Source organism: Anarrhichthys ocellatus, unplaced genomic scaffold, assembly GCF_004355925.1.
Source record: "Anarrhichthys ocellatus isolate YVR2014 unplaced genomic scaffold, GSC_Weel_1.0 scaffold93, whole genome shotgun sequence".
NCBI lineage: Eukaryota > Metazoa > Chordata > Actinopteri > Perciformes > Anarhichadidae > Anarrhichthys > Anarrhichthys ocellatus.
The window spans coordinates 996,664-1,024,313 of NW_022280123.1; the positions used below are offsets into that span (position 1 = coordinate 996,664).

At 42.6% G+C, this 27,650-nt stretch overlaps 2 protein-coding genes across 7 annotated transcripts; one reads left to right on the top strand and one right to left on the bottom strand.

The window, feature by feature from the left end:
- LOC116398916 (DEP domain-containing protein 7-like) lies at positions 1–8,072 on the bottom strand. 2 transcript variants are annotated; one of them, XM_031875665.1, is made up of 13 exons: positions 8,019–8,072; positions 7,834–7,931; positions 7,366–7,551; positions 6,983–7,124; positions 6,782–6,877; positions 5,828–6,012; positions 4,929–5,127; positions 4,570–4,721; positions 4,212–4,403; positions 2,828–2,970; positions 2,591–2,716; positions 1,892–1,967; positions 1–392 (listed from the first exon to the last, which is right to left on the bottom strand). In XM_031875665.1, the coding sequence occupies exons 2-13, from the start codon at positions 7,898–7,900 to the stop codon at positions 181–183; spliced, it is 1,776 nt and encodes a 591-aa protein (XP_031731525.1). In that variant the 5' UTR covers positions 7,901–7,931; positions 8,019–8,072; the 3' UTR covers positions 1–180. The 2 variants fall into 2 exon arrangements, with proteins under 2 accessions (XP_031731525.1, XP_031731524.1); XM_031875664.1 differs by lacking the exon at positions 8,019–8,072 and having other exon boundaries at positions 7,834–8,000.
- Positions 8,073–8,324: 252 nt separating this feature from the next.
- ccdc73 (coiled-coil domain containing 73) lies at positions 8,325–27,502 on the top strand. 5 transcript variants are annotated; one of them, XM_031875673.1, is made up of 22 exons: positions 8,325–8,405; positions 8,513–8,637; positions 10,690–10,779; positions 11,137–11,298; positions 13,620–13,691; positions 13,808–13,879; positions 13,973–14,008; positions 14,181–14,255; positions 15,916–15,954; positions 17,770–17,905; positions 18,769–18,848; positions 19,086–19,208; positions 19,304–19,363; positions 19,595–19,699; positions 20,888–20,998; positions 21,118–21,258; positions 21,932–22,100; positions 22,244–23,703; positions 24,813–24,912; positions 25,094–25,233; positions 26,456–26,523; positions 27,070–27,502. In XM_031875673.1, the coding sequence occupies exons 3-22, from the start codon at positions 10,735–10,737 to the stop codon at positions 27,245–27,247; spliced, it is 3,372 nt and encodes a 1,123-aa protein (XP_031731533.1). In that variant the 5' UTR covers positions 8,325–8,405; positions 8,513–8,637; positions 10,690–10,734; the 3' UTR covers positions 27,248–27,502. The 5 variants fall into 5 exon arrangements, with proteins under 5 accessions (XP_031731533.1, XP_031731534.1, XP_031731535.1 ...); XM_031875674.1 differs by having other exon boundaries at positions 17,776–17,905; XM_031875675.1 differs by having other exon boundaries at positions 11,158–11,298.
- Positions 27,503–27,650: the final 148 nt, after the last annotated feature.

A 27,650-nucleotide genomic window follows, 5' to 3' on the forward strand; every position in this document is an offset into this window, starting at 1 on the left:
GTACATCAACAGTTTATTTACTTTGATAAACAGTAAACTGAATACACACATACAGGTGTAATCGCATGCTGGAGGTATTGTTAGTCACCAATATGACATAATTTAACACTAACTGCTTGTGAATCGTACAGTGGAAGAGAGAGAGAGAGAGAGTCTCTATATGCCTGTGTCTTCACAAAACTACAGCACACCAGCAGCAGATTCACCAAAGTACTGGTTAAATATCTCTGGGTGGGCTTGATAAAACTGTCTGAGTAGGCGCTTTCTCTCCTTGGCAGAGATCTTGGTGTCCTGGTGGATGGTGCCCAGCAGAGCACACAGCTCCTGGTTGGTGTTCTTCTTTGTAGAGTCAGTGTCAGTCCCGCAGGAGACCGGCTGACAGAACGTAAAGCCTGAAGCACAGAGTAGAAACAAAAACAGCATAGTGTAAACAGGAAGGGGGACTTAAGAGTAAATGTTAACTTGTTTGCTGCAATCATGAACATTAGATTCAGTTATTAGCGCAAACACAACGTTGTCAAGGGAAAAGCGTTAATGCCCGCCAACAAATCCAGCAGAAATGAAGCCACATTAGCATTTAAGTTGAGTTTCTGGCCACCTGGCATATGTAGAGTGAATATACAGTTTTCCTTTTTAGCGCAATGTTGGTCTCCACCAACTCCCAAGGGGAATATGTGGCTGCTAAATACTCTGTAAAGCAGCTATAGTTGATAGCTTTTTTGTTAGATTGGTGTTGGGCAGTTTCATCTGAACTTATTTGAGATTAATACGAGCATTGAGAGTGAACCGGAACAATAAAGCTGTGGGGTCGTAAAATCCAATCAATGAGCTGAGGAGAACTGAAGAGTCCCGTGTTGATTCTCTGTGGGTTCATCACGCGACCCCTTCCACATTACAAACATGTTGCTTGATCTGCTGTAATCTAAAAACATTGGTTAGTGTAGCTTTTAAACAAGACGGTGTAACATGTAGTGTGGTCTGACCAGTTGGCTGACGGTATTTTCTACTTGTATTAGTGTTACATTACATTTGACCATTTGTCCCTTGTGACCTCAGTGGCTGCTGTTCAGCAAGTCACATAAAAGCCGTCTATAAAAAAAAAAATAAAAATTAAAGGACCTGGGCTCCAAGTAAGGAATATCTTAACAGCAACAGAATTTTGGAAGTTGACCATTCATCTTCATTAGCAGCTGCAGGCAATATTCTATTAAAAATGTGTCATCAGTTTGGGGCTGCTGACAAAATTTTGCCAACATGCGAAAAATGTAAAATAGGTTAATGTAATGTGATAATCTATAAACATGACAAATTTAAAGTTAACATCAAACCGTCTGATTCTCAAAGTATGTGTGAGAAATTGATCACAGCTCTTAACTTTAGGCAACTGTGAGAGTCTGCATCTTATTATTCAACAACAGAAGAAGAAAAATATTGCAATCTGAGCTCCTGGGCTTCAGGGATTGCAGAAAAAGTAAGAAATCATATGAAACACAGTTTTCTGTAACTAGACACAGGCTGGTATTGCATTAAATGAGAAATATCAGTGCCTTTATCAGTGGAAATAACATGGAATGTATGAGGTATAATACAATACACATTAGTAATGTGATGAGGACACACATGGCCACAGCAATGTGTTGAATCCCAGATGGTTGACTGGAGCCAGATGAGAAATTTTAGTTAATCCCTCAACTGTTCCAGGTCGTAAGGTGAATTAGAGCTTGATGGTGAAAAGTATGTTTTAATGGATCGGTATCTGTGTTGGGAGTGAAGCTGTACAGCAACAGATACAACCCAGTGAGATGGTAAGATTTCCTAAACATCTATTCGCCTGAGAAAGCAGAACGGTGTTTTTAAATCGCTGTTCTGTGTTGGAGCAACACTCGTTTACCAGTCACATCGGGCTGCTTCCCCTGAGCCAGGCTGGCCAGCTTGTCGCTCACTCCTTTGTGCAGGGACCCCGGTATCTAAAGCACAGAGAAAAAAGTCTGGGTGGCAAATGATTCAATGGCAGGAAAAACGGTTCGCCGATGAAATTGCGCTTCACAAAAATGATTGGAATTTCAATTCAAGATCCCCACTTATCATTTTCCCCTGAAGCCCTCTTTGAACGTCTTGGGGCGGCATTTTCTAAACTGTATTTTGCAACCCAATTTGAGCAATTTGTTCATGTAACAATGAGTTACAAAACCACTGAACATCAAAACTCAAACAAAACACTTTAATGTGCAGCCACAAACCAATAAAGCAAATCCTTGATTGACCTTTTGATAGCTAAACTCTGGTTTGCAATTAGAGGAGTCGTGCTTTTATTAGCCTACATTTAACCTGAAGTAACCCATACCAAGATCACTTCCTCGTTCACTTATTCACTTCTCTCCCTGTATAATACACACTCTGTAGTTTGAGCTACAGGGAGCAGTAAATCTAAATGTGATGCATTGCATTGTGGGGATGTTAGCAGAAAGTTACGTTTTGTTTATATATAGTGCATCTTCACTCTCACCTTTAAAAGGAACCCATGGCTTGTTTGAGTTGAGGTAAAAGCCAGAGGAGAGGACACTAAGAATGTAATCCGACATTCCCTTACCATAAAAATGTCCTTTGTGTTGCTGAGCATGAAGACCACCATCAGGTCCTCCTTGTCCTTTGAAAGAACCCTGCTGTGGAGGACTGCCCTGGAGAAAGACCTCTTCACCGCCTGTCTGTTCTCCATCTACACATTCAACAGCACATCGTTAATGTCAGACTACTGGAAAAAAAAAAAAAAAACGCAGGTGGTACCTGCGTCTTACTTCTCTGTCTAAAAACTGTCACCAGCTCTCACCTCCTTGTCCAGTTTTATCCCTTGCGGCTCGGCTGCCAGAGCCATGAACGTGAGCAGCGTGCGCAGCTCATCTCTGCAGCCAGGAGGCAGCAGCTTCAGGCACAACTGCAGCGCTTCGAGAGCCGCGGCCAGTTTAGCGTTCACTGGGGAAGGCAGGAGACGCGCAAATGTGATGGGATATACAGATTATTGACATTTAAGGGAGTGTGGAGATACAGCAGGGTTCCCACTCTTTTCTAGAGATTCTTTTCTGGGAGATTTTCAGTGACAATCTAGCTGGTATGACTGACAGACGCTAATAAGTTCCTCTTTGTGGGTCCACAACATGACGAGAGCAGCCTATTCAAAACACTCTTGAACATACTTATCCCTTTCAGATGGCAATGGGAAGCTCTGATAGCGAGCCTCGAAGGTCATTCGCAGCTAAAGTAAAATAGGAGAATGTTGAAATCATTTTCCTAAGACAACACAAGATTTTCCAGGAAATTTGACTTTCTCTCCTCTAATTTCCCAATGCGTTTTCAATGATTGGAAAATTGTTTTTCCAGGACGTGTGGGAATGACAAACAGGCTTAGTCACGATCCCTGGTTTGTTTTTACAGCGTGAATCTAAATAAGTGAGAAAATCAAGCTTTCTTGTGAGGAACTTTGGTTTCCTAAGCTACATTACAAAATCGTATAGTTTTTCTTTTTACTCTCAGTACACGCTGCAACACTTTACAAAGTTCGTACTGTTGCCTGCAGTATGCATTCAATTGGGACGTACTACTTTGACCTCACATGGGACCTTGAACTTTGACCCTCTTGCTCATACATCTGTTGCGCAAAGGATTGTGGGTCAGAATATGTAGAAGAACATCCTGGTATTTTTGGCATACTGCATTAACAAAAACAAATTCTGGCACCCTAAATAGTATGGTGGTATGGGTATTGGAACCATAGACTGTATACAGGAAGTGGATGTAGTCGGCGTGACATCACCCAGTTTGTGGACGGCTGTTTTGACCATTTTTGGACTGTGGAGGAGGGACGTAGAGCCGCTGTATACAGCTCACGTAGCAGTAGAGACCTGTCAATCACAAGGTAGTCACGCCCTAAAGCATACTCTACTTTATAGTCTATTTCACTCTAAATGGACCATCATCTCCTAAATGAACATCATGCTGTATTGTAGAAGACTTGAAACTAGAGATTGAGACCATAAACACATGTTTACTGAGGGAATAAATCAAGTGTTCAAGGAGTTGGGTCATTTTCTCATAGACTTCTATACAAACAGAGGAGTCGCCCCCTGATGGCCATTAGAGAGAATGCACTTCTGCATTGGCACCACTTTTCTGAAAGGTAGCTTGGCACCTGATTGGAACGCACAGCCAGTTCTTACCCAGCAGGTTGGTGATGGCCGTGTAGACGTCGGTCATTTGCTGCGGCAGCAGTGGAGGTCTGTCTGTGTGGCTGTAGTGATTCACCAGGGTCCCGTACAGCAGCAGCTTGCACTGGGCCAGCCCACTCGGGGAGAGATGAGGCCGCTCGTTGCTGTGGTGGACTGGGGTGGACACGGACCCCAGAGGCTGCACTGAAGCCAGAAATGCATATTTTTGACAGTGGCGGTCGTGTCAACAGTGAGGCCACCAAATGCAATCAGGTAGCGGCACTAGCCTTTGTGGGACAACCCAACCCCACCTACCCACCCACCCACCCACCCCCGCCACCCCTATTCCGATACTTATCCGAAAACTTGCCTCCGTCTTGTGAACTGCTATTGGCTGGCACTTGTTCACAGCTGTCCTGATCTTGTGGGAAACAGTGAGGCAGCTCCCTGCTCAGCTCCACCACTGGCTGATCAGGCAGGAAGTCCAGACAGTCCAGAGCTGCACTGAGCCACTCGTCCTCCCTGACGGATAAGGAGGAATACGAGATGATAAGCAAAAACAGGTTTCATTACATTAAAAGGGCACTATATGGTTATATACACTATATATACTGTTTGTACCCTGAATATGAAGCCAATTAGCTTAGCACAAAGACTGGAAATGGGGAAACCACTAGCCTGCATTCATAGCAACCACCTGAGGAAGCAGTGGGAGGAGCCAAAACGTACTGAGAGTCCCTGAAGACTTTGAGGATCTGCCGGTCCAGGTGGTTGCTGCTGTAGATCAGGTCCGGGTTACTGTGAGCCAGGAGGTTTGATGGAGGAGGGTATGGAGCCTGGCTGCACTGAAGCACCCCTTCCAGCAGGGGGAGCTCCACCAGGTTTAACAGCCTGAGCAGAGTCTGCTCCTGCCACACCTGGTCTACCACTGGGGAGTGGAGCAAGACATAATAAAAACAATAATAATGATGACAATAATAATAATAATCATGTTGTTATTATATTTATAATAACAAAGAGATAAAAAATATGTATATTTCTATATTCCAGGAAAACCAAAGACTTTTTTAGAAATAAAAACTATCCTAAATTTCAAATCAAACTACAGTATGACCTTTAAAAGGTGAGTGAGGAAAAGAGTCATCCCCGGGAGAGGATGAGTATATCTAGTAATGTGGTCGGGTCTTCGCTGGATTTAATTTATCTGAGGGGAAAATAAAATATGAAATGTGGCAGCAATTGCTGTTAGATACAAAGTATTTATGAAACACTTAATCAAAAGCTGTTAATGGAGGTAAAGAGGGAAACCTGATATAGCTTGCAAAGCCAATCATCTTAGATTGCTATTTTCTAAAGGAGAAGTACGCACAATACCAGGGTCTCCCAAAGTGGAATGCAGCCATCATTAATGTTATTAAATTCACCTGTGCTTTTCCTACTATGACTGTATTTATTTTTCTTCTATCTCTGTGGTGCACTTGTGTCCGATCAGGGTGTTTTCATGACCTTTGACCCCAGTGCATGCTGAGAGAGGCTCCAAGCCCTGTGACCACGAGTAAGTGTGTAACATTAGGAGAGAACCGAGTTGAGCTTCAACAGATGAAAACAGCGGCGGTGTAGAGTCTTACACGATTGAGGTAAAACGGTGTCCGTCTGCACTCCGCTGGGACTCAGGCTGTCCGCCGGAGGCTCAAGTGACGGACTGGCAGCGGCAGGAGTGTCCAGCTGGTTGGCTTTTGTGGACGTCTCAGCAAGTCTGACGGGGGTGGACATCTGAACATGTGGGCCGGTGGGACATGTCTGCTCCTCCTGCCTGGAATGCAAAAAACGGGGACAGCTGAGAGCTCATGCAGGTGACATGCGGAGAGGCATTTTAAGGATGCTCGTCACAGACTACAACTATAAGAAGTCGACGCAGTCGCCTTGTCGTCACCCGTTAGTTTGCGGATTACGAATTTGAAGCCTCGAGTTCGGGCATCTTGTTTTTTTCTTAACAGAACTGTTTAATTGTAACATTGGACTCACAGGGGTTTTGCATCAATGTGATGAAGTACTTTGATTCGTCCGGTATTCCAGTCACTTGAAAATCAAAACATCCCTATCCTGTAATTTTATCTTCAAAAAGGGACACTCGATTTCACACATCAAAGTGTGTTAAAGGTGAAAAAAGGTTTGAGTGAAGTCAAATAAATTGCCTTGAGTGATGTCACATCTTTGAAAATGAAATAAGTAAAATATATGAAGGTGTGGAGTTAGAAAGAAGTGAGCTTATCAGACCTCTGTAGCCGCTCCTCATCTCTGCTTGAGGCTACATTAGCCGCTACTAGCATAACACACACAAATCTCCAACTGATGGTGCTTGAGTTGCATTGTGGGTAACGTGGATGCCAGGTTTTGACAAGGAAGAAGAGTGCGTAGAATCAAAAAAGCTCTGTTAAAAGACTGGAACTGTTGCAATACTCATACTACTTAGTATGCCAGTAAAAGATGAAGCATGTCCAAAAACATAGTATTTCAAAAGCAGTATGATGGAAATACCAGGATGTGCTCCGTGTATGCTATGAAGGATTTGGACTTAGTACCTGTCTGAAGGTGCACTGCAGAACAGTCTCTGGATCCCCTGCACAAGCACACCTCTTTCCAACTCATCGACCGAAGGAGAACACACGCCTACAAATCTGTGTGTGTAGGAAAAGAAAAAAAGGACAACATATTAACACCACTGTTGATGGACATTTTGGACTGTGGCTTTAGGACTACACCTGGGTGTGTGTGTGTGTGACCTGTAAAGAGCACTCTTGCTGTCCTGAAACACATCCTGCTTCTTGACTTTGCCGAACACTCTGGTGCCCACCGCCTCAAACACATTGCAGTCCAACAGGGCCTGGCACACGCACGCCACTTTGTCCCGCAGCACGTTGGCACCTTAAATTGTTACCAAGCAGAAAAAAGTGGAAATGGGAAATTTGTTGAATGTCTTTTAGTTTGTGAATAATACAAATAAAAAAAACACAGTGATGAGAAGATGGCATGGGTGAAATGGAACCCTCAAATTGAAAATCCACCCAATTATTTGATATAAAATTTGCTACCAAATGTACTACCATATGTCAAATCCACTGCCCAGCACCCACCCACACACACACACACACACACACACACACACCCTCAAAGACTTTGTTACAGCTGATGTACTCTGCCACCACATCAACGGCCTCCGAGCCGAGGAAACAGTCGCCATGAGACTTGAGATGAACTCGACGACGTTTCACAGTCACAGAAGACCTGAGGTGGGAGATGAGGCCACTCCACGTGGAAGAGGACTGGGCTGGTCTACTGGACGATCCATGAGCTAAGACAAGGACGCAGAGACGATCAAAGGAGACATATTTTTACAGATGACCTGTGAAGTGTTGAAAATAAAGACACATAGAAGGGTGCTTAGGGAAGCACCTAACTAACTAACTGACTAACTAACTACCTAAAATCAGTGAGGGTTGACCACAACAACTTTACGGATTTTTTTTGTGCGTTTAGCTTATTGTAGTTGGCCAGGACAAAAGGAAAATAACCAGGCACATGAACGGGCCTCCATGACGGACACCTCTTTGAAATGCGTGTTTGATTAACTCACCTCGAGGACGCACACACAACTTTTCGGCAAGGTTTAACGCCGCGGCTCTTTCTTTTATTGTCGCCATGTCTGCCGGAAAATAAGTGGGGTAAGCACTTCTAGGTGGGCAGACAAGCAGGAGAAAGCAGCCAGTGAAGCACAGCACGTTGAAGCAGAAGCTCATTTGGTACATGCGTAACATTTACCCGCTAGATGGCGCCAAGGGCTCACTGATTTAACGCTGTGCTGCCTGGTCTCTTCTTCGGCTGATATGTCCGCCGTGATGCGCTTCATATGTGTAATGGAGACAATGCTGCCTTTACTTGATTGTGCGAGTGTCGTTCTTCTTGTCCCTTAATATATAAAATGGAATAAATAAGAATATAATAATGTTTGTTGTATATATTTAGGCACCAGGAGCTCAGAGCAGCACATATATCGGCTTCAAATTTTAGGCATGTGAGCACACTTGTTCTTTCGTGTTACTGACCTGAACAGACTGTTGGAGCTGCAAAGTACGAGCAAAAGGAGAAAACATTGAATGCCCCACAAAATTAAGAGCACTGCCTTCATGAAAACTGAACTTTTGCATGGTAATTTAAATCAGTTCAATTATACCTTTTTGTGTGTTTTTGACGACAGTATTTCAACCAATTCATTAATGTTTTTGAATAATTGTCAGTGTCCTCTCTGCCAATAGACTCGGATGCACGTGAGGCTCTTCTGATGCTATCCCGTTTGCCCGGAGGCACGAGGGCGCTGTGGGGAACCATTATTTTCGGCCTTACCGATTCTTTGCTTGCTGGGCTAACTAACTTTACAAAGGTAATGTCGCAATATAAACAAACCATCATTTTACCGGACTAATTATCTTAAAACAACATTCTTATTGCAAGGGACATCAATGTATTTGAAAACGATATTATTAACTTAACTTGAATAGACAAACTGCCCTATTTTATGGTTAATGTTAACAAATTGGAGGCTCGTGTTAGCTAACATTTCACCGTAGCTCGTCAGCATTAAGGTAGCCTTTGGTTTTGGCTAATGTTTAAGTCTGGTGGTATTTCCAAGAGGAAATTGCATTGTAGTTAGCTTTTCTTTAATTTAAGTCATCATTTAGATGACTTAAGTCAAAGTGAAGAGCCTAACACTATACCAAATTTATTTGGAGTATAACTAATTAATTCTGACTTGTTAGCTAAGGTGTTAGCATTAGCTGAAGCTCTTAATTGGGGCTTTGAAGCATACAGTTAGTGTTTAACTTCAGACAGTTTCACCGTCTTACTAAAAAAGGAGTCAAAGATGTGCATTATGAATTACAATAAACAGTGGATAACTCACAATGTTGAAAGAATATTCCAGTTAATTTTCTTTTTTTTTTAAAGAAAGTTTAAAAAAAAAAGAACTTAATTTAGAAAACAAAGTATTTCCTTTTGAAGAAAAAGTTTTCATTCATAAATGGCTTAATAGTTTGTCTTTTAGTTGCAATTTTGTCAGGAAATGTGCTGTATTATCTCGTCTTTAATCATACATTTTCAAACGCCAACAGGCATTCAGCTACCACCTGTGTAGGCTAATAAGCCTTTTTCAAAGCAGACATATTGTCTTTTCTTAGTGGGAAAAGCGCAGGTGTTACTAATTATATTAAGATGCAAGTGTCCCATTCAGCCATGACTGTGAGCCAGCATGCACAATACCAGCACCAAACGTAAGTTGCAAAATTAAATTCATTAAATTCTGTTGGATGTGATAAAGTGTCTTCAGTGGAAAAAGGCCTATTGTACTACACTTTTGAACGAGTGATTGCAGTAGATTGGTTATTGTATTGTTGTGAGCTGTAACGTGAAAACAGTCCCGGGGCTGTGGTTTAACTTTCTTTTCCTCTGTGCCTTACGAAACAGTAACTAACATAACTCAACCAAAGGTAATACAGGCATCACGTTGCGTGATAGAAATGCTCCCATTTAATGGATGGCAGTTCTTTTAATTTGTCTTTTCATGGCTTGGAGATGGTGGTTAATACCTGCTCAACTGAAGCACAGCAGGAGAAAATAAAGACATTGCCTACTCCCTTAACTCCCAGTCTCTCACACACACACACACACATTCGGAGCGTGCACATAAGACGGACACACACTATCACTTTGACACACTAACGCACGTTTGCGCACCCGCCTCGGCCTGGGGTCACACTGTCATTTTATGATGGTAGCCAATTCTAGCAGGGATCATTTAATTCTCCAACGTGATTGATACCAGCACAGGTTAAATGGGAGAAAAAAGGTCTGTTCTATTAAGAGATCAGTGGCTAGTGGAGACCTCCCACTTAAATAGTCATATTTTCCCATAAGTGTGTGTTTGCGTGTATGCAGTGTGTGTGTGTGTGTGTGTCTCTCTCACTCAGTTTCTTGTTTATGTTGAGGGGACACAGAGACAGTGCAGAGGACCATTCACAGGTCAAATTGAATAACCGAGATAATTTAAAAAGCATTGACAGTGCAATTTGTCCATTCAGTGTTATTGCTCTGACCCCTATTAGTGTCAATGGGCTGGTTCATTTGAACCTAGATGGCTTATCAAGGTGTTATCGTCTCGCCGCAATGGACGTGGTGTAATACAAAGGAAGAAAAAAAACCCTAATGGTCATTTCAAAGCCATTAGGTTGGATTGTAGTGATTGAGGAACATTACGAGGCTTTAATGTGCTCGCATATTATTTCTAATAAAAATCATTTAGCAGTAAAAATTGCAGATGAGGAAGTAATTATAAGCATGCTAGTGGAAAGGCAGAGTGTTACTGCTTATTAAACAGCCAATTCTATTAACCGCTTTCAACTAAATGCTCTTTTTTTTTTTTCTCCCCCTTGATTAACAGGCAGCAGAGGCCCGGCGGGACCTTGGCCTGCCCTGAAACAACTCGATGGATCTCAGTGCTGACTCCGGGACACTCCCCACCCACACCGCTGTAACTTACTACTGACAATAGAGGACAAAGCAAAGAACATTCACCAGCTGATTTGTTTATTTAAGTTTAGGATTAGATTTAAACTAAAAACCTTTCCTATAAATAATTACTGGGTATTTGTCACAGTTTTGTTCTCAGAAACAAAATATGGATGTATTTTCTATGTTTCCTGACATGTATTTTACAGAAATGTGCAGGACACTAGCAGAACAGCTTGCTCTTTATTGAAATCAAGTTTTCTTATTGTATGCAGGCGGACACTGTCTTTGTCCTACAGCCTCACCATGCAACCCAATGTTGTACCTTAGATTTACCAAACTAACTACTTAATAAGTATTTGAATAACCAAATTAGAAGCATGCCTTTTTGCTTTTGCAGGTAGGAGGACCTGCGATGGAGCAAGAGCTGTCTCTGTCTAATGCTCGCTGTCAAACAGAAAGTGGAGGCACCATCTTACTGCAGTTGCTGGAATTTAAAACCCATCTACTTGAGGCTGTTGAGGAGCTGCACATCCGGAGGGTACGGTAGCGTTTGTAACATTTGCCGTCAGTGTAACCAGCAGGTCTCGGTTTTCCCAACCCTGTAGATTATCATCCCGTGAGACGATGCAGTGTTTATGTGTCGCCCATCGTCACTGCTCGTATTGTTCCCTTGTTTTATTTACATTTTTTTAGAAACATAAAATTTACTAGTAATTAACAAGAAAAAAAAGCTCAGTTTAGAGGAATGTATTAATTAATTCATTGAATCAAGTTTCTAAAGAAACACAATCAGCCAATCACTTTTATAGTATGAAGACCACATACGGAACCTTGCTGTGTATTTTTAATACATGTCAAATGAAGTCATTGTTTCTTTTCGTGTTAATGAAAACAATACGATACATAATGAAGGTTAGTTTTAAACTCCGTCCCTACTTCCTTAGGTACACATAATTGAATAAAGCCAGCAGTCTCGCACATCGTCTTTGTGCTAACTGGTACAAAGTGACTCCAACAGGAGAAGCTGAAGTTCAATGTTTTCGGGCAAATGAAGAACTGACATTTCACATTGAGAAAATCTCAATAGGAAGCAAATCTTCCCGTAATATTTCGAGTTCATTCAACATGTTTTCTCAAGTTCAGTTGACGTAACTCGGTTGTTTTTTTTACCTTTCTTTATGTTTACATTACTGAAGACTTTGAACTAATTATTCAGTTAACGTTTCTGTCAATATGTGTTTTTATTTTAAGCATTGCTTACGTCCTCTGTACTTCTGTGTCACATCACTAACTAGGGAGTAGAACTGGGACACCTGGGGCTCTTTGTTTGGCTTAAGAGCAGTGTGATTTCACAGAAGTAGGAGGAAGCCAGCTGCCTCTTTTGGCCATCTGGATAAGAGCCAGCTAGGTTTGATGCCCATTGCATCGAGATGGGGGTCACCAAAAGCCATTCGACCCCTGACCAATAAGTAGGAAGTAAATTTGTTTGTAAAAGTAACATCAAATAAATAATGTTTTTCACCCTCCAGCAAGTACTTTCAATCCCGACAACACATTGTGAGTGTGCTTAAAGGTTAGGCGAGCAAAAATGGGATGTTGGTCGTTTGTTGCCATTTAGTTTTTATTGTTATAGTCGTGTTAACTGGGACACAAGCATGAGATGGTGTATCAGTGAGATCCTCCTCAGGCGCTGCCGTTATCTAAGTAGCATTTTGTGGTTGTGGCGTTCATGGAGGGGAGAGGTTAAGAAACGAGAGGATGTCATGATGGTGCCGGACATTCCTGAGCAGGTCAAATTCCAACGGGTTTTTCAGTTTTTTGTTTTTATTTTTATACAGAACAACCCTATGCTTTAGTTGGTGAGGATGTGATACACTGGTAGACAGTGTGAGCTGAGAAGCTTTTTACAGTGTTCAAAAAAATACAAATTCTAAGTGAGATGTGAAGACACAGTTTGACTTATCACAATAACATGTATAATGGAAAACTTCAGGGTAAGCTATGTATAACTTCCTTCAACTAGACTATTAAATAATCCATCACTTTTTCATACCCAGATACTGTTTTTTAATGCTCATTAAAAATCATCCATTCAGAACAGCAATAAAACAGTAAAGAGATGAAAAGCCATGGCAAAAATATGTTAACTGAATTTTCACATAATACCTAATATCTCATATTATATATTATTTGGCAAAATTTTAATTAAAAGTTCAGCTCTTAGTTGATCTGCAGTTGGCGATTTAACATTTTGGATTAATAAAACTTTCTAGTGTCTTTTTAAACACATATACACTGTTTCTCTCACTCACACACACACACACACTAATAATGATTCCTCAGTGGAAAAATAACAGCTTTATCTCCTGTGCACTCCCTTTTTTTTTTTTTTTTTTTTTGAGTGCACCGCCACGCTGGTAGCATAGTTTAATTGGAACTTATAAAATAAACTCAGTGAGTTAACCAGCTCCCACGTGCACATAAAAAAGTCCCGTGGATATATAGAGAGCAATTGACTTTTACCTGCCTTCTCCCAGTGAAGAGGGAGGATAGGGATGGCTTTCCACAAATATCACCTCCCCTCTAATGTTCCTCTTTCTCTGCGTGCTCCTACGAAAAGATACGGAGGGATGAACCAGGGAAACTTGCTGCAGTTTGCCGTTCTGGCTCAACTCCAATCAATTTCTGCGCCACGCCTGCTAAAATCGCCCTGTACCGACCATCATCGCCACATCTAAAGTTACTGTCTCGTTATCTAATTTAGCAGGTGTCTGATTGTGAATTACTCCTTACACAGTATGCGCGATTGGATGGTTGAGTATCAGCTGTTATGTAAAAGATGCCTTTTCCGTGCTTCAGGATGCAGAGACACGCTTTGAGGGTCAGATCAGTAAGCTGGTGTTGGAGAAACAGGAGCTGGAGTGGGAGAAGGTACGGCTGGGCCCAGCTGGCTGTCTTTGATATCTTTATTTTGGTACCTAGATGTGTGGATATTTAACACCTAGTTCATTTTCATATGGTATACTGTGTTGATTCCTGTGTGACAGGAGTCCCTGCAACATCAAATTGAAACGGTGTCAAACCAGCACACACAGTCACTCATCAATGTTAAGAAGCAGGTATGTTTTTACCGTTTGTTTGCAGTTTTTATATTTCAACAAAGACGTTAAACAATTCATTAAAACCCCTCTAAACTAATTTCATTTCTCAAGCTTCAGGCCAAAATAAGAAACATTGAGGAGGAGAAGGTACAAAGGGCTTATTTCCAAAAACATTTTATTAAATTATTGTTTTTTAGCGGAGTAGTAAATTCACTAATTTCCGTTGCACAATCTTGGCCCTCTGAGTGGATTCTTTAGTGATGCGCTTTGGGATTTATTGCTTTTTTTGATACTCACAATAATAATCTTAACATTTCAGGGGAAGTACCAGGTCAGTGCAGAGTTGAAAGACAAGGAGATTAACAACCTGAAAGAAGAGCTGAAGTCGCTACAGGTACTGAGATGTGTAACACACAGACAGCCTCCTCTCTCACTCACACACACACACACACACACACACACACACACACAAAACAGCCCGCCCACTCATCCCAGCTCTTAAAAATCTGAGAAAAAAACTGTTCAAAGAGAGAAGTAAATAAAGGAAGCTCATGCCCGGCCAGAGTCAAGGGCGTCGGGTGTTGGAGCCCAGGCCTGAGTCTTCAGGCTTGACACCCCAGCGGTGATATACAGCCGTCCCCACGGTCTGCTGCACTTTAACAGCCCAGCCGCCTTACAGAGACAAATAGAGACTCTTTTTGATATTCTATCTGGGAGACACGACTGTGGTGTTCTTGCTAAAGCGAGGCCCACTTGTGAGTTAATTCTTGCGACACGGTCTTGTGGGCTCCTTTTTAATTTAACACGCTTTGGCAGTTGGGATTGAAGAGATTTAATTGCCATACCTTGATGATCTGCTAAATTACAAATTTGAGCTCCATTTGAACAGTGTGGTTCAACTAACCTTTAATTAAATCTGAATAAATCATCTCGGCAGTGTATTTTAATCTATTATTTCTGTACTAATATAATTCCGTTTTTATTAGTCTCAAAATCAAACAAATAATAGGGTAGAAATGCTCATAAAAAAGGCCAATGTTATTTTTCGATTTTCTATATTTCACAATTTATTTTGGAAGGTCATCATTTAGTAAAATACTTTGTTGTCTTTGAATGCAGGCTGGCAGATGTATACAGTGCTTCTCAATCTGACCCCTTTAAGACATTAAACTAAATGTATTTGCCAACCTACATCACCATCACATAACTACATATAATAAAGAATATTTCCCCTTTAGTGTTGCATATTTCATTCATCATGAGAAGACGTGATTACATATTTCATGAAGAAGGAAAACAACACAAACAAAAAGTCGAACTATTTCCCCCCTAACCCATGAATCAACTTGAGCCCGTTAAAAGTTATCTGGTGCCCCCCCCCCCCCCCCTGTGGGTCTGGATCCCCAGCATGAGAACCCCACTGATACTGGTTAATGAAGTGCTAGTTGTTTGATAAATGATCCCCAAAGTCTGACAACATCCAGGTCAGCCTATCATGTCAACGTCTCAGTGCAAACTTTGAGACAAAAAAAAAATGGTCGAGCTCTTTCAGGAAAAATAAATCTGCTCTGAGTAGTTTGATAAAGAAAACTGCCAACGTGAAGATTATCATTGATATCTTTGGTTGGACATTTGAAGATGTCACCTCACACTCTTGGAGACTGTGGATGCTTTTCACTATTCAATGAACTAGATGATTAATTGCATAATAAAAATAAGATCAACAGATTAATCAATAGTGAGCAAAATCATTAGTTGCAGCGGTAGATCAATACTGACGGAGCACATTTTTATCAAATGCATACATTTCTATAGGAATAATACCAGTTCCAATTATGTATGTGCATGTCAAGGTTAGCTTTTTTTTTAAATTAAATATTGTAGATATTTAAATGTATTTTTCCCCCCACCGAGTATATTAAGTTAATGTGCAGAAAGTCTTGTCACTGATGATTTTTTTGATCCCAAAAGAAAGTTGGAAAACCTAAAATGCTCGACTCATCAGAGCGGAAACCTTTTAATCCTGTTGCTTTTCTTTCTCTGCTGTTTCACAGTTACTGAAGTACAACTTGGAGAAGAGATCAAGTGAGCTGGTGAGGAGGCATTTTCTACTTCTACGAACTGTTGACAGAGGATTGGTGGGAGTGAGAAAAATGAAGAGGAGGTGCGAGGGGACGGTGCTAAGGAGGGACGGGTTCGGAGGGAAGAGCTCATCAGGAGTAACGGATAGGGAGTGCGCGACACTTTGAACTGCCAGCACAGCAGAGAAAATCTCTATTAAAATGCTTTATAACCGGGCCTCGCTCGGTTTAACCCTCTTCACATAACAGTGGCTCCCCCGAGCGAGAGGGGAGTCGAAGTGAGCTGGTGTGTTGGAGAGGGGGAGAGGAGGGAGGGGGGGAAAGGAGAGTGAAGCAAAAAGAATCTGTTCAGCTTGATACAGACAATCAAACTAGAATGGCAGTTTGAAGAGGGATAAAGCGCTCTGAGGCATGCGCCGAGTCGATTCCTTCATCCCACAGAAAGAGACGCGCACTCTCCGTGTTAGACCGCGATCCTCTCAATCACTTGACATCGGTTTGTCTCTTGTTTTGTGCCCGCCTTTCAACCTGAGCATGCTTCTTTTTTAAAGGCTAACTCCTTCCCTTAAAGGAAAAGTTTGACATTTTGGGAAATAGACTTGTTTTTTTGCTGCGATGGGAATGAGAAGATCAGTACTGTTCCAACGTCTGTGTGCTGCGTGCAGACCTAGAGCTAGCAGCCAATTAGCTTAGCTTGACAGAAAGACTGAAAGTAATAATACATTTTATTTGTATAGCGAATGGTAAAAACAGAAACAATAAAAGCATTTACAATACAAACAAAAGAGTTAGGAACAACACAAAAACATACGTAACTAGCTTCACAGGTTAAAAGCAGATTTAAATAGGTGAGTTTTAAGTGATGGAGAATGTCTGAGCTGCAGGGGGAGAGAGTTCCAGAGGCAGGGGGCAGCAATGGAGAAGGCCCTGTCCCCCCAGGTTCGGGGTGGGAGCGTGTCGGAGCAGGAGGTCAGAAAGGTATGAAGGGGCTTAGGGTTGTGAAGGGTTTTGTATGTAATTAGGAGAATCTTGAGCTGGATTCTTTGCTGTAAGGGGAGCCAGTGGAGGTTTTGAAGGACGGGGGTGATGTGATCTCTAGAGTGGGAGAGCAGATGGACAGCTGAGTTTTGGATGTATTGTAGTTTGTTGATGATTTTGGAAGATGTGCCATAAAGGATGCTGTTACAGTAGTCCAGTCGAGAGGTGATAAGGTGTGGATCAGTGTTTCAACAGATGAGGAGGAGGTGCAGACGATCAATGTTTTTGAGAGGAAAGAAGACGTTTTTAGTGATTGACAAAAAAGTGTGTGTGGAGGAGGAGGGGGGGGGGGGGGGGCTACCAGAACCTCTCACTAATATACATGTTTTATCCTGTTTGTAAAAACCCAAACTTTCTATGAATGAAACAGTCTTGGCAGGGACTTCCTGGAGCCTTGACCTCACTTCACCTCAGGCTAGCTGCTTCCCTTTGCTTCTAGTCTTCATGCTAGGCCAAGCTAACCAGCTGCTGCTGTTAGATTTGAAGCGTCAAAGACAGACACTAGAGTGGTATTAGTCGCGTCATCAAACTCCCAGCAAGGAAGTGTATTTCCCCATATGTTAAACTATCGCTGTAAGAAAAAAAACATTTTAGACCTTTCTTCCTCCTTCCTCTTCGTATACATCAATCCTTTTCATTCTTACGTTCCTTCGATGAGAACTTATCGCTGCAGTGTTTTGCACTGTTCCTCCAGATCTGTGGGTCCACTACTTTTTCTAGTTTGTTTATTTTTGTCTCGGAAGAAGGCGCTCATTTCTTTGTATGTTTTTAACTTTACCTTCTCCACAGGAACAGAAATTAGCCTTGCAGAGCCGGTCAAAGGACAGCCACTTGAACCAGTTGGGGGAGGTTGAGAAACGTTTCTGTGCTCTGTCCCGACAGTGTGCCATGGTCAAGCAGGCCCACGAGAAACTAGAGCAAAATGGTAATTAATGGATGTACGGATGGATGAGTATATAGCTTTTTGTATACGGTCTATGATATATTCTAAGATGTATACATGCTCTCCCCTGTGGTCATAGCTGCAGTGTTCCAGGTTAATAGAGGCCCTATTTGGCTCCTAGAACAGCCTGAATTCTTTAGGGTCTGAATGTAACACGGTGCTGGAAACAACTCGCAGAGATCTCGATCCGTGCTCACTTGATGGAGTAATGTGAATTTTTAACAGCACATTGATTTCTACAAATATCTGGTTTCACCTCATCCCGAAGATATTATTATGGGGTCGAGATCCTCCTTTCAGGATGTCTGATAAAGAGCAAACTGTGGCTATGAGCAGATCTCCCTGGTCAACAGCAAGCAACATTAATACCAGCAGCCTGTTCTGTTGACATGGCTCCATGCATCCATGCTGTGGACAACAAGCATGCATCCTGCTGTTAAATTACAGACAGCTGACAGGAGAGTAACCAGACATGTTGTCCAGGTGCTTCAGAGTTCAATGAGCTGTGTGTTCTGAGATGACCTTTTGCCCAATATCGTGTTGTTTTTGGTCACCATTATTGGTATTCCCATATCGTATTCACTGTCTCTGCTTATGTAGCGGGTTGATTCAGGTATGCAGGTGGCTCATTTTGCATCGGCTGTCGCTAAAAAAAGACTGACCTCTCAGGTGTCATTCATCATTTACCTATAAGGGGCACAGAACAACCAGAGTGAAAATCAGAAAGTTATTGTTGCTAATCTGGATCCCTCCCTATCTGTCCCTCATTAACAGTTCTATGAGAGCGTTGTAGTTATGTCACAGCATTATGTACGGTGGCGTCTCACCATGTGTAACTCTTACAGTTGATGAGGCCATGAAAATAAAAAAGAATCTGACTACTGCGAATGCAAAACAAGAAGCAACCATCGTGTCACTAAAGAAGGTACGTATGTGGAAAAATGCATTAACAGTATGAATCATCTGAGGCGAGCTGTCGTCACGTTTAAAATCACTGACTGTGGGTCTGACTAAATGCTCCTGAAGCTTGCACCCATCGTCAGTTTGGCGTACTGCCAATTCATATCCACGGTTGCCTAAAAAATACTATAACGGAAATAATGTTGTCAGTATTTAAACAAAGTGTTTGAGTGATTATTGTTAATATATGGTGGTATTCCAGGAGTTGGAGGAGGTCAGTCACAAGCTGATCAAGGCCAAGATGTCCTCAGTTAGACACGACGAGGCGCACAGTGCTACAGGCAGAGAGCAGCACTGCCAGCAGCTGCACCAGAAACTGAACATGGTGAAGAACATCAGTACATATAATAATAGATCGTCTCTGTCACATTCAAATACATCTCTCATAATGCTGCTATTTCATTTCTTTTGCATGTTTAGGAAACTAAAATGAACAAAAAACTCAGGGAGGAAAATGTAGCAGTGAGAGCAGAAAAGCAGGTAAGAAACTAGCGAATAGGGAGGAAGTCCTATGTGACCACTACCTTCAACTTGATCATATTTTGTGAGTGAGTTTCTCTTTGAGGATGCTATGCTGTTCAAAAAGAGTCTTTCCTTCCACTGGAAGAGATTGTGTGAACTCTCTATGATTACAAGTAGCAATAGAAGTGTAATATTGTACGACGTCATTGTGGATACCCGTGTTTCGTGCATGTACGTGTGTTTACACAGGACGTGATGAGGTCCCTGCAGCACACCCAGCAGCTTCTGTTGAGTCAGACACAGACAGTAAGCCGAGCAGAGCGGGAGCTGCAGTCTCAGAGAGAGCAGTACCAGGTCAGGGACTCGTATTCTCTGCTGGGTTAAGGACATAACTGTTCAGAAATGTGTGAACATACATCAGCACAGATTTAACCTCATTCTACAACTCACTAAACTGCCTTATTTTTTTAATGCCTTTTTCTTGCCGTGTGAGCCCACATTTATACCACGTTGTCTTGTCCCCCACCATATAATTTATTGATGTGTTAGTCTAGATATCAATTCAATTATTTCTTTTTATTGGTTTAGCAGAAAAAGAAAAGCAAAGCAACATTGTAGTTTGACATGCACAAGTAGACACAGTTGGTTACAATGGTAGTGATCTAATAAAGGGAAAGGGACGGAGTTATTCTCAAAGACTCAGACTGTCTGGCTTTTCCAGAAATTCCTTCTTTCAGTCATCTGGAGACGCATGATGACAGATCAAGCTGAAAAACATCACACTGTGTGATCATCCTGATTGAAACTGGAAATGATTTCAGTTATAATTTAGGGGCAAATAAATGTGTCTAATGGGAATAAAACAAGAGAATTGTCAACTCAGAACAACTGCTATTAATAAATTACTGAGTATTAATAAAAACAACAAACCAACAGCTTCTTTGAAAGATATGTCACTTCTGTTGTTCTTCCTGACTTCCCTCTTGTGATTTCTTTCTTGGATGCACATAACCATTTATTGTATGCCTAAACAGATGGAAGCAAATGTATGTCAAAAGAGATGTATGAGAATGTGTGTTTCAGTTGAAAGCCTGCACCTCCTATTGGCCCCACACGGATCAGGAGTTCGTCAGGGTCTATTTAAATGATTATGGAGTGAATTTACACGAGGACAGGAATAAATAACGGCCATCATTTCTTCTCATAAATGTGATGAATGCGGTGTTGTACATCACAACATATACATTAGTGTATATGATCCCCTCCGCAACTGAATGATAGTGTGTTCATTCTCCATTTATGGCTTTACACTTTATTATTCGCCTTTCTTCTCTCTTCACCCCCTTTTCCATTTTTTAATTCACCTATTCATTCATTTATTAAAATCATTATTAAAATGACACAAGCCAACTGATTTGTATTGGCGAGAAGTGCACTCTCCCTCTCTCCCCGCTCTGTTTAAGGCCCCCTGTTCACGTTAAATAAACACGTAAAAATTTAGTATTGCATTAAAAATCTCATGGGTGATTAATTTTACTGCAGGCCCTTAAGCAGGAACAGAGGGTGATGAGAGAGAGAAGCAAGGCGACGGAAGACAAGGTGGCGCAACTGATGGAGAGCAACGCCGCTTCCAAGCACAGCTGGGACAAAGAGGTAGGAGAGAAACTAGTGTGAGAGAAGACAGTGCGAGGGTGACATTTTTATACAGCAAAAGATCTGAAAAGAGCCATCGTGTCTGTTTTAAATGTGTCTCTACGTTTTGTTTTAAACAGAAGGTGACGTTTCTGGATTGCATCAAAAGCGAGCGGCAGGACCTTCGAGCAGTGAAAGAGGCTTACGAGGAGCTTCGTCAGGAAAACATGGAACTGTCCTCGCAGACCAAAGTGCATGCTCAGCATATATATGAATTGGAGGTAGAGACACGCACGCATGCATAGTGGCCTACGTGTACCCAAAACACATAGGAGTCAGTAATGCTTTATACAGAGACAAAGTGTTGTCCAACCAACGTGACAACTCATTTTTTCCTGGCTAACACTAACAAGTGATGCTACCTCAATTGTGACCTATTCAATAGCTCACAATTGAGGTTAGTTTTAGCCTTGATTTATTTATTTAAATAAAGAAAATGTAAACATTCAGCAGGTCCTAAGCAGATGTAGGTCTGCATTCCACGCCAATAAAAAGTACCTGCTTGATGATGATACACATCTAGAAGTGAAATAATAATAAAAATGTCTAACAACAAAGACTATTGATGTAGTGCTGTGGTCAGATTGGAGGCTGTTTTGTTGGATTCAACTACACTTAAAAGTGTTTCTAACAAGATATTAGGATGGAGAAAAAAGAGTTAGAAAGTACAAAGCAGTTCATAATGAATTGTTAACAGTTCAGGGATAGAGTAGCCTCAAGTTCATCTGACTACATAACTTTTCCTTTGACAGTTGAATGTAGGACTTGTTGGGAAAGCCTCACATGAGAGGCAGCTTCTCGGTGAACTGTGCCCTTGTCACATACTGGAGCAGACCTGTGAATAAAAGCAATTGTATCTGAACAAAGTGGCATAATGTATTATTCTCTACACAGATGAGAGACGAGGGAATCAGAGGAGAGGGAACTAATGAACCCATCTCCAGCTCTGAGCTGCCTAGCTTTGGCAGTCTGCAGCCCTTGGCTTCCGCTCAGACCAACAGCCCGGACCGTCTGGAGGACACGGGGGTTGTGACTCAGCTGGATACCACTGGAGCAACTGGAGGTCAGCCAGCTAAATATAAACATACAGTACATAAGCATATATTCTTACTTGTTGTCTACTAAGAATTCAACACAGAATTTGAATTAGACTACAATATAGTGGCATCAATTGCATTGCTTCTATTTATGATAGTTTTCCAACAGTATCAACTGTAGTAAGCCATGGCCACATGTGTGTCGATGGATCTGTAGACTCACTGATCAAAGAAAAGAGTGATGAAGGAATGAGTGAGAGAGAGCAGCGCTGGAAAGATGACGAGAAACGAGTAAAACTCAACAGAAGCAAGAGGGAAAGGAATGGAGACGGAGAAGATGCAAAGGAAGGAGGAAGTGCTGCAGAGAAGAGCGGAACGCTCGGGGCCCAAACAACAGATAGAGCAGACAGACGAGAGGGTACGCACGGGTCACCGGAGGATGCAGGGGGGGGCCCCAAACAGCCTGAAACGGAAACAAAAGATAGAGCCGAGGGTGAAGGGACGTACGGAGCAGAGGAGAGAGGAAAGACAGCGCTGCATGCAGCAGAAACCCAGATAGCGGCCCAGACGACCACTGATACAACCACCAAGAACAGCGACACACAGCAGGTCTTTGACCTCACGGACACTGAGCCACCGACGGCCGCCTGCGAGCCCTCAGACCGCTCACAAAGTCTCCTTCAGAACGTCAGTGAGGAGGATGCCGACTCCTGCCGTCTGAACGAAGGATACGAGACGCCCTCTGTTCTGTGCCGTTCCCATGAGCCCCAAGGTGTCAACCACGGGCCGAACTGTGTCGTTCAAGAGGTGCAAAGACTCTGTCATGATGAGGTCCAAACCTTTGCTGAGTCAGCTACCCCGAGTCCGGTTCATCACGTTTTGGAGAAAACCACGGAAGAGAAACCGTCCAAGAAATCAGCAGCCAATATGTCTACGGGACTTTCTGGACCTCTGAATCAGTCAAGAATCTGTAGCTCACAGATCAATAACGCACCATCAGCTGCTCAGTTGGATGTTGTTCGTATCCAAGAGTTGGGGACAACACAAACTCAACCTAGTGATCCTTCAGACATCCCCAGCGACATGAAACAAACAGATGCATTACCTCCAATTCTGGACATCTCCGAGCCAAGTGGACAGCCGAAGTCTCTGGTAACTGATGGCGATGGTGATTCTAGTGCATGCAAGGAGAGGGAAGGTCAGTCAAACGTAGATGCACAAGAACAGGATGACTGCGAGACTGCCCAGGAACCTACGGACAAACATCCTTTGAAGGATGCCTGTGCTGATACCACGATGGATACTGCGGACCTCGAGACCAGCAGCAGTCGGGAGCGAGTGCTGAACGACAAAATAGACGACGCAGGAGATGCGAAGACGACTAAGACCGAAGCTGATTTGAAGCCGTCTGTCCATCCAGCTCACGAGAGCGATGCGTCACCAGAGAGTGGCGGCTCAAAATGCTATGAACCGTCTCCAGCAAAAGAACCGCTGCATGATGGTACAAACGAGGGGCCTCTGCTCAGCAATAAGACGTACAGGTCGTCATTTGACTGGGGCAGCGCTCAGAGAAGAGCAGGAAGCTCCAGAGATGAGTCCGATGTCTCCGTTCTGCATCAGTTTGTTCAGGTAACACAGTTTATACATTTAATGGCATTCAAGAGAGCGTCAAAGGGACAGTTCACCCCAAAATATAAAAATAACATTTTTCCTCTCAGCTGTAGTGCTATTTATCAATCTAGATTGTTTTTGTGAGAGTTGCCTCGTCTTGGAGATCTCGGCCTATAATGAGACTAATGGCACTCAGCTTGTGATGCTCAAAGCGACAAGCAACATACATTTGAAAAACTCAACAGCAATGTCTCTGTCTAGAAATCATGACCCGGTTACTCAGGATAATCCACAGACTTTGTTTGTGAGCAGTTTGATATTGGAACTATTTTCTTTCTACCGAACTACACCCGCCAACAGTATGACCGCACAGCAGGAAGCGTGCACCTACTCATGGATGAGAGGCTCGCGACGGCGCGAGATGTAAACATTAATGGCGTCCTCCTCGGCTGAGCTGTGACCTTAGTTAGCTCAGTGGTGCTAGGCTCAGGAGCAGCATCGGTTAGTTACAAACCATGAGTAGCTGCAGGTGATATGCTGAGCGGGCGTGGATTGGCCACGTGCCTGATAGTTCCATTATATTGGAGAGAAGGCCGCATCTCTATGGCCGATATTTCAATAGTAGGCAACTCACTCCAAAACAATTTTGATTGACAAATTGCTCTACGAGTAAAGAGAAATGTGTGTTTTTATTTTAGGGGTGAACTGTCCGTTCAAAACGAAGCTGTGTATCAGTTGTGTCACTATCTTCTGTGCAGAGAATTGGGGATGCAGCTTGTCACAGCTTTATTAATATGTATTCAGAACAAACTTAAGGTTTATTTTATTTGTGACCATCCATTACTTTGACCAAAACTTGTGCTGTGTTTGTGCAGAGTCACAGTGCAGTTTGAATCGATGCTTAAGTGGTTTGGATGATTGAAGTAAAACCTGTCCAATGGTCTTACTGCTCGCTCATCTTGCTTGTCCTACTGGACTAGATTCTAAACCTGTGTCTACATGATAAAGCACGGTAACAATGTTTAAGCACAAAGCAATAAACTGGTATAAATATATTAGTATTGGATACAGTATGTGATGATTTATGATGGTCGTTTTGGTCTCTAACACATTGGTGTATTTTTCAGGGATCCCCTTCGTCTGAGCAAAACACAAGTGGTCCTGGTGGACTCCTCAGACATCCACCCAGCACAATACCCATGTTCCTCAAAAGCAAGCACGAAAAAGGTGACTGTTGCATGTTGTACCATCCGTTCCATTAAAAAACGGCATCGTGCCATCGTGGAACACGGTAGTGCTGCTCCACTGGTAACCTCTTACACAGTGATCTGTATTCCACACCGTCACTAACAATCACTCATCCTTACCCTCTCGCTGTTCTCTCCATCCCTCACCTCATTCCTCCCAGTCCCCTTGGTGATTACCAGGGCGTCGGATCTGCTGAATGCCTCCAGTGTCTCTGGGACCGCCGCTTCCGCGGCGAGACGCCGGCAGGGAGGGCGAGGCGCTCTGGGAAAGACCTGCGGAGAGACGGCAACGGCAGATACGGTCAGTCCCAGAAGCCGTTTCTTGTTTTGTTTTCTTTGTTGCCCTTGTGACAGTCTCGCAAAATGATGAAGTGTTCGAAGCACGCCAACCTATACGGAACAAAGTAAACTGATCCCAATATTACACCGGTGACAGAGTGAACGCTGCACTGATGATTTACATGTCATGTGGTTTCTGAATGATCTCTGAATGTGATCTGCACTAGAAAATAAATTAAATTTGAAGTGTTGGAGCCCATTTCATCACAGCAACATTGTTCTGCATTACGACTTGACGCTGAACAGCAGGAAATGGCCCCGGCATGATGTTCACATGTGCGCCGCCTCAGAGGAAGTTTACAGTGACCCCGATAAAATAGCTTCTCTATCAAATAAATTGGTTTGAGGTCATTGCTGTTCCACCGATTTCTCAGCTTCATCATTTCATAAACTGTGTCCGAGTGGACCCCGGGGGAAATTTGTGCTAGGGCTTAACAAATATGTCTGTTACATCAACCTGACATGCCCTCATAAGAACTAGATGTTGTAATGCTTTTTGTTCAACATTCTTGCGGTCCAAAAGGCTCAGTGCGAGAGAGAGCGAGTGATAGCCGAGGCCAACACATTCAGAAGACTGTACGGAATATCTGAGAGGGATTTGAGACGAGTAACACTTTGACTAATGGTACGTCGGGTGTTGAGTGAAAGGACGTAGCCGATGTGCGCTGAGCTCGCAGACAGACAGAACAAATGACCTGTGATAGAAAGTCTACCTAATGGCGCTTGGGTTCTCTCTCTCGCTCTCGCTCCCTCCGTCTGCTCGCTTTGCCGTTTCACGCTTTTATAAGATCCAGGTGCCGGCAATTGAGGGAGATAGAGCACACCGTGCCTCGAGTATGAGGAGAAAAAACAAAAGCAACCGGTCTAATAGTTTAACAAATTGTAGTGAGGGCCAAAGCCTTTATTTTCTGCAGAGTCTGAACACTGGGGACGTCACACAGAGTTCAGTCTGAGCCTGGCTACTTTCTCAGGGGCCGGATACTGTTACATATCAGTATCATACCTCATATTGCCACTGGTTATTGTCTTCCCCGAGTATGTTTACTGGCTAATGTTCCTTTTACTCAAAAATATTAGCTTCATCAGGAGGCACCGAGGTTTGAGGAGGAATGGATCTAAATAGAAGTTCACAGTAGATGTTTGAGCTCTACTGCATTTCTTTTTTTGGTGTCATTTTTGCACAGGAGAGCAGAGCTTCTCTGTCCATCCCATCTTTTCCAGTCAGCAGACTGCCATTGCAAAGCACCCCAGGGTGAGTAGGTGCTCTACGATGGAGTTTTTATATAACTGTACGTTATCGGGAAGACGTTCCTTGAAATGATGTTGGATCTACAACAGAGGTTTCAGATCATCACGCAAATCACCTGTGATGGTGTTTTTCTTCATTGTATTACTGTTAATACGCAGCTAGCTACAGTAGCTAGCTAAATGAAAATGTCCATTACCAGCTAAGAAGAGTCCATGAGAATTCATTAGTGATTCAAATGAAACATTAAATGATCATAGGACGATATACAGTATATATTTAGCACTTTTGTGGTATTTTACAAAACAGTTTTTGCAAAGCAGAAAATATTGGTATTGTCAGCCAAAAAAAAGCTCAGGGAGAGTGATTAACAGATAGACAGTGTCTGTCTTAATGCCCAACACAGCTGCACCACGCTGGGTACAGAAAATATGATATTTCAATAAAACAAGTTCCAAATTTCAGTTTCAACAGATTTTTTTAAGATGATACGAAGGTGATTTCATAATGCTTCATGTCAAGCTAACACAATTCATTTTTTCCTTACAACAGGTGTAGCAGAGCTCCTACCTCAGCTGCAGGTCCTAGTTCAGAGTCCGACTGGGGGCCCGTTTGCTCCCAGGAGAGGGAGGACCAACAGTCATCGTTCAGAGCCCAGATCTCCAAAATCGAGCAGTTCCTCAACACAGAGAGGCTCCGTCTGCCCAAAAGACGAAGAACTGACAACTAAACCAACTCACCGTTCTGTTGAGGGATTCTACTGTATCTAGTTGCATCAATATTCTGTAGCACTTATTTGTTGTAGAGAATAGAACCTTAGCTGGGAAAGTAATATATAAGGGTGTCCAGTTTTTGGCTTAAATCCTTGCCCGTTCACATGACTGTTACAAAAACATTTCTGCATTTAATTTGAATGGAAAACGGGTCCGTTCATTGGTCGACGTTGCATCGGCATTGTGCGCAGGAGAGGAGGGAATTTATTTTTGCACTGGATGTTTATATAGAACTGTTCGCTAAAGATTTTAACATGCAGTTGTGCGTGTATCCAGCCATGTTGAAGTGTATGCATTGTCATATTAACACAAATAAAAGATTTGGCTGACATTTTGTCCTTTGATAGTAGTTTTCCAAAT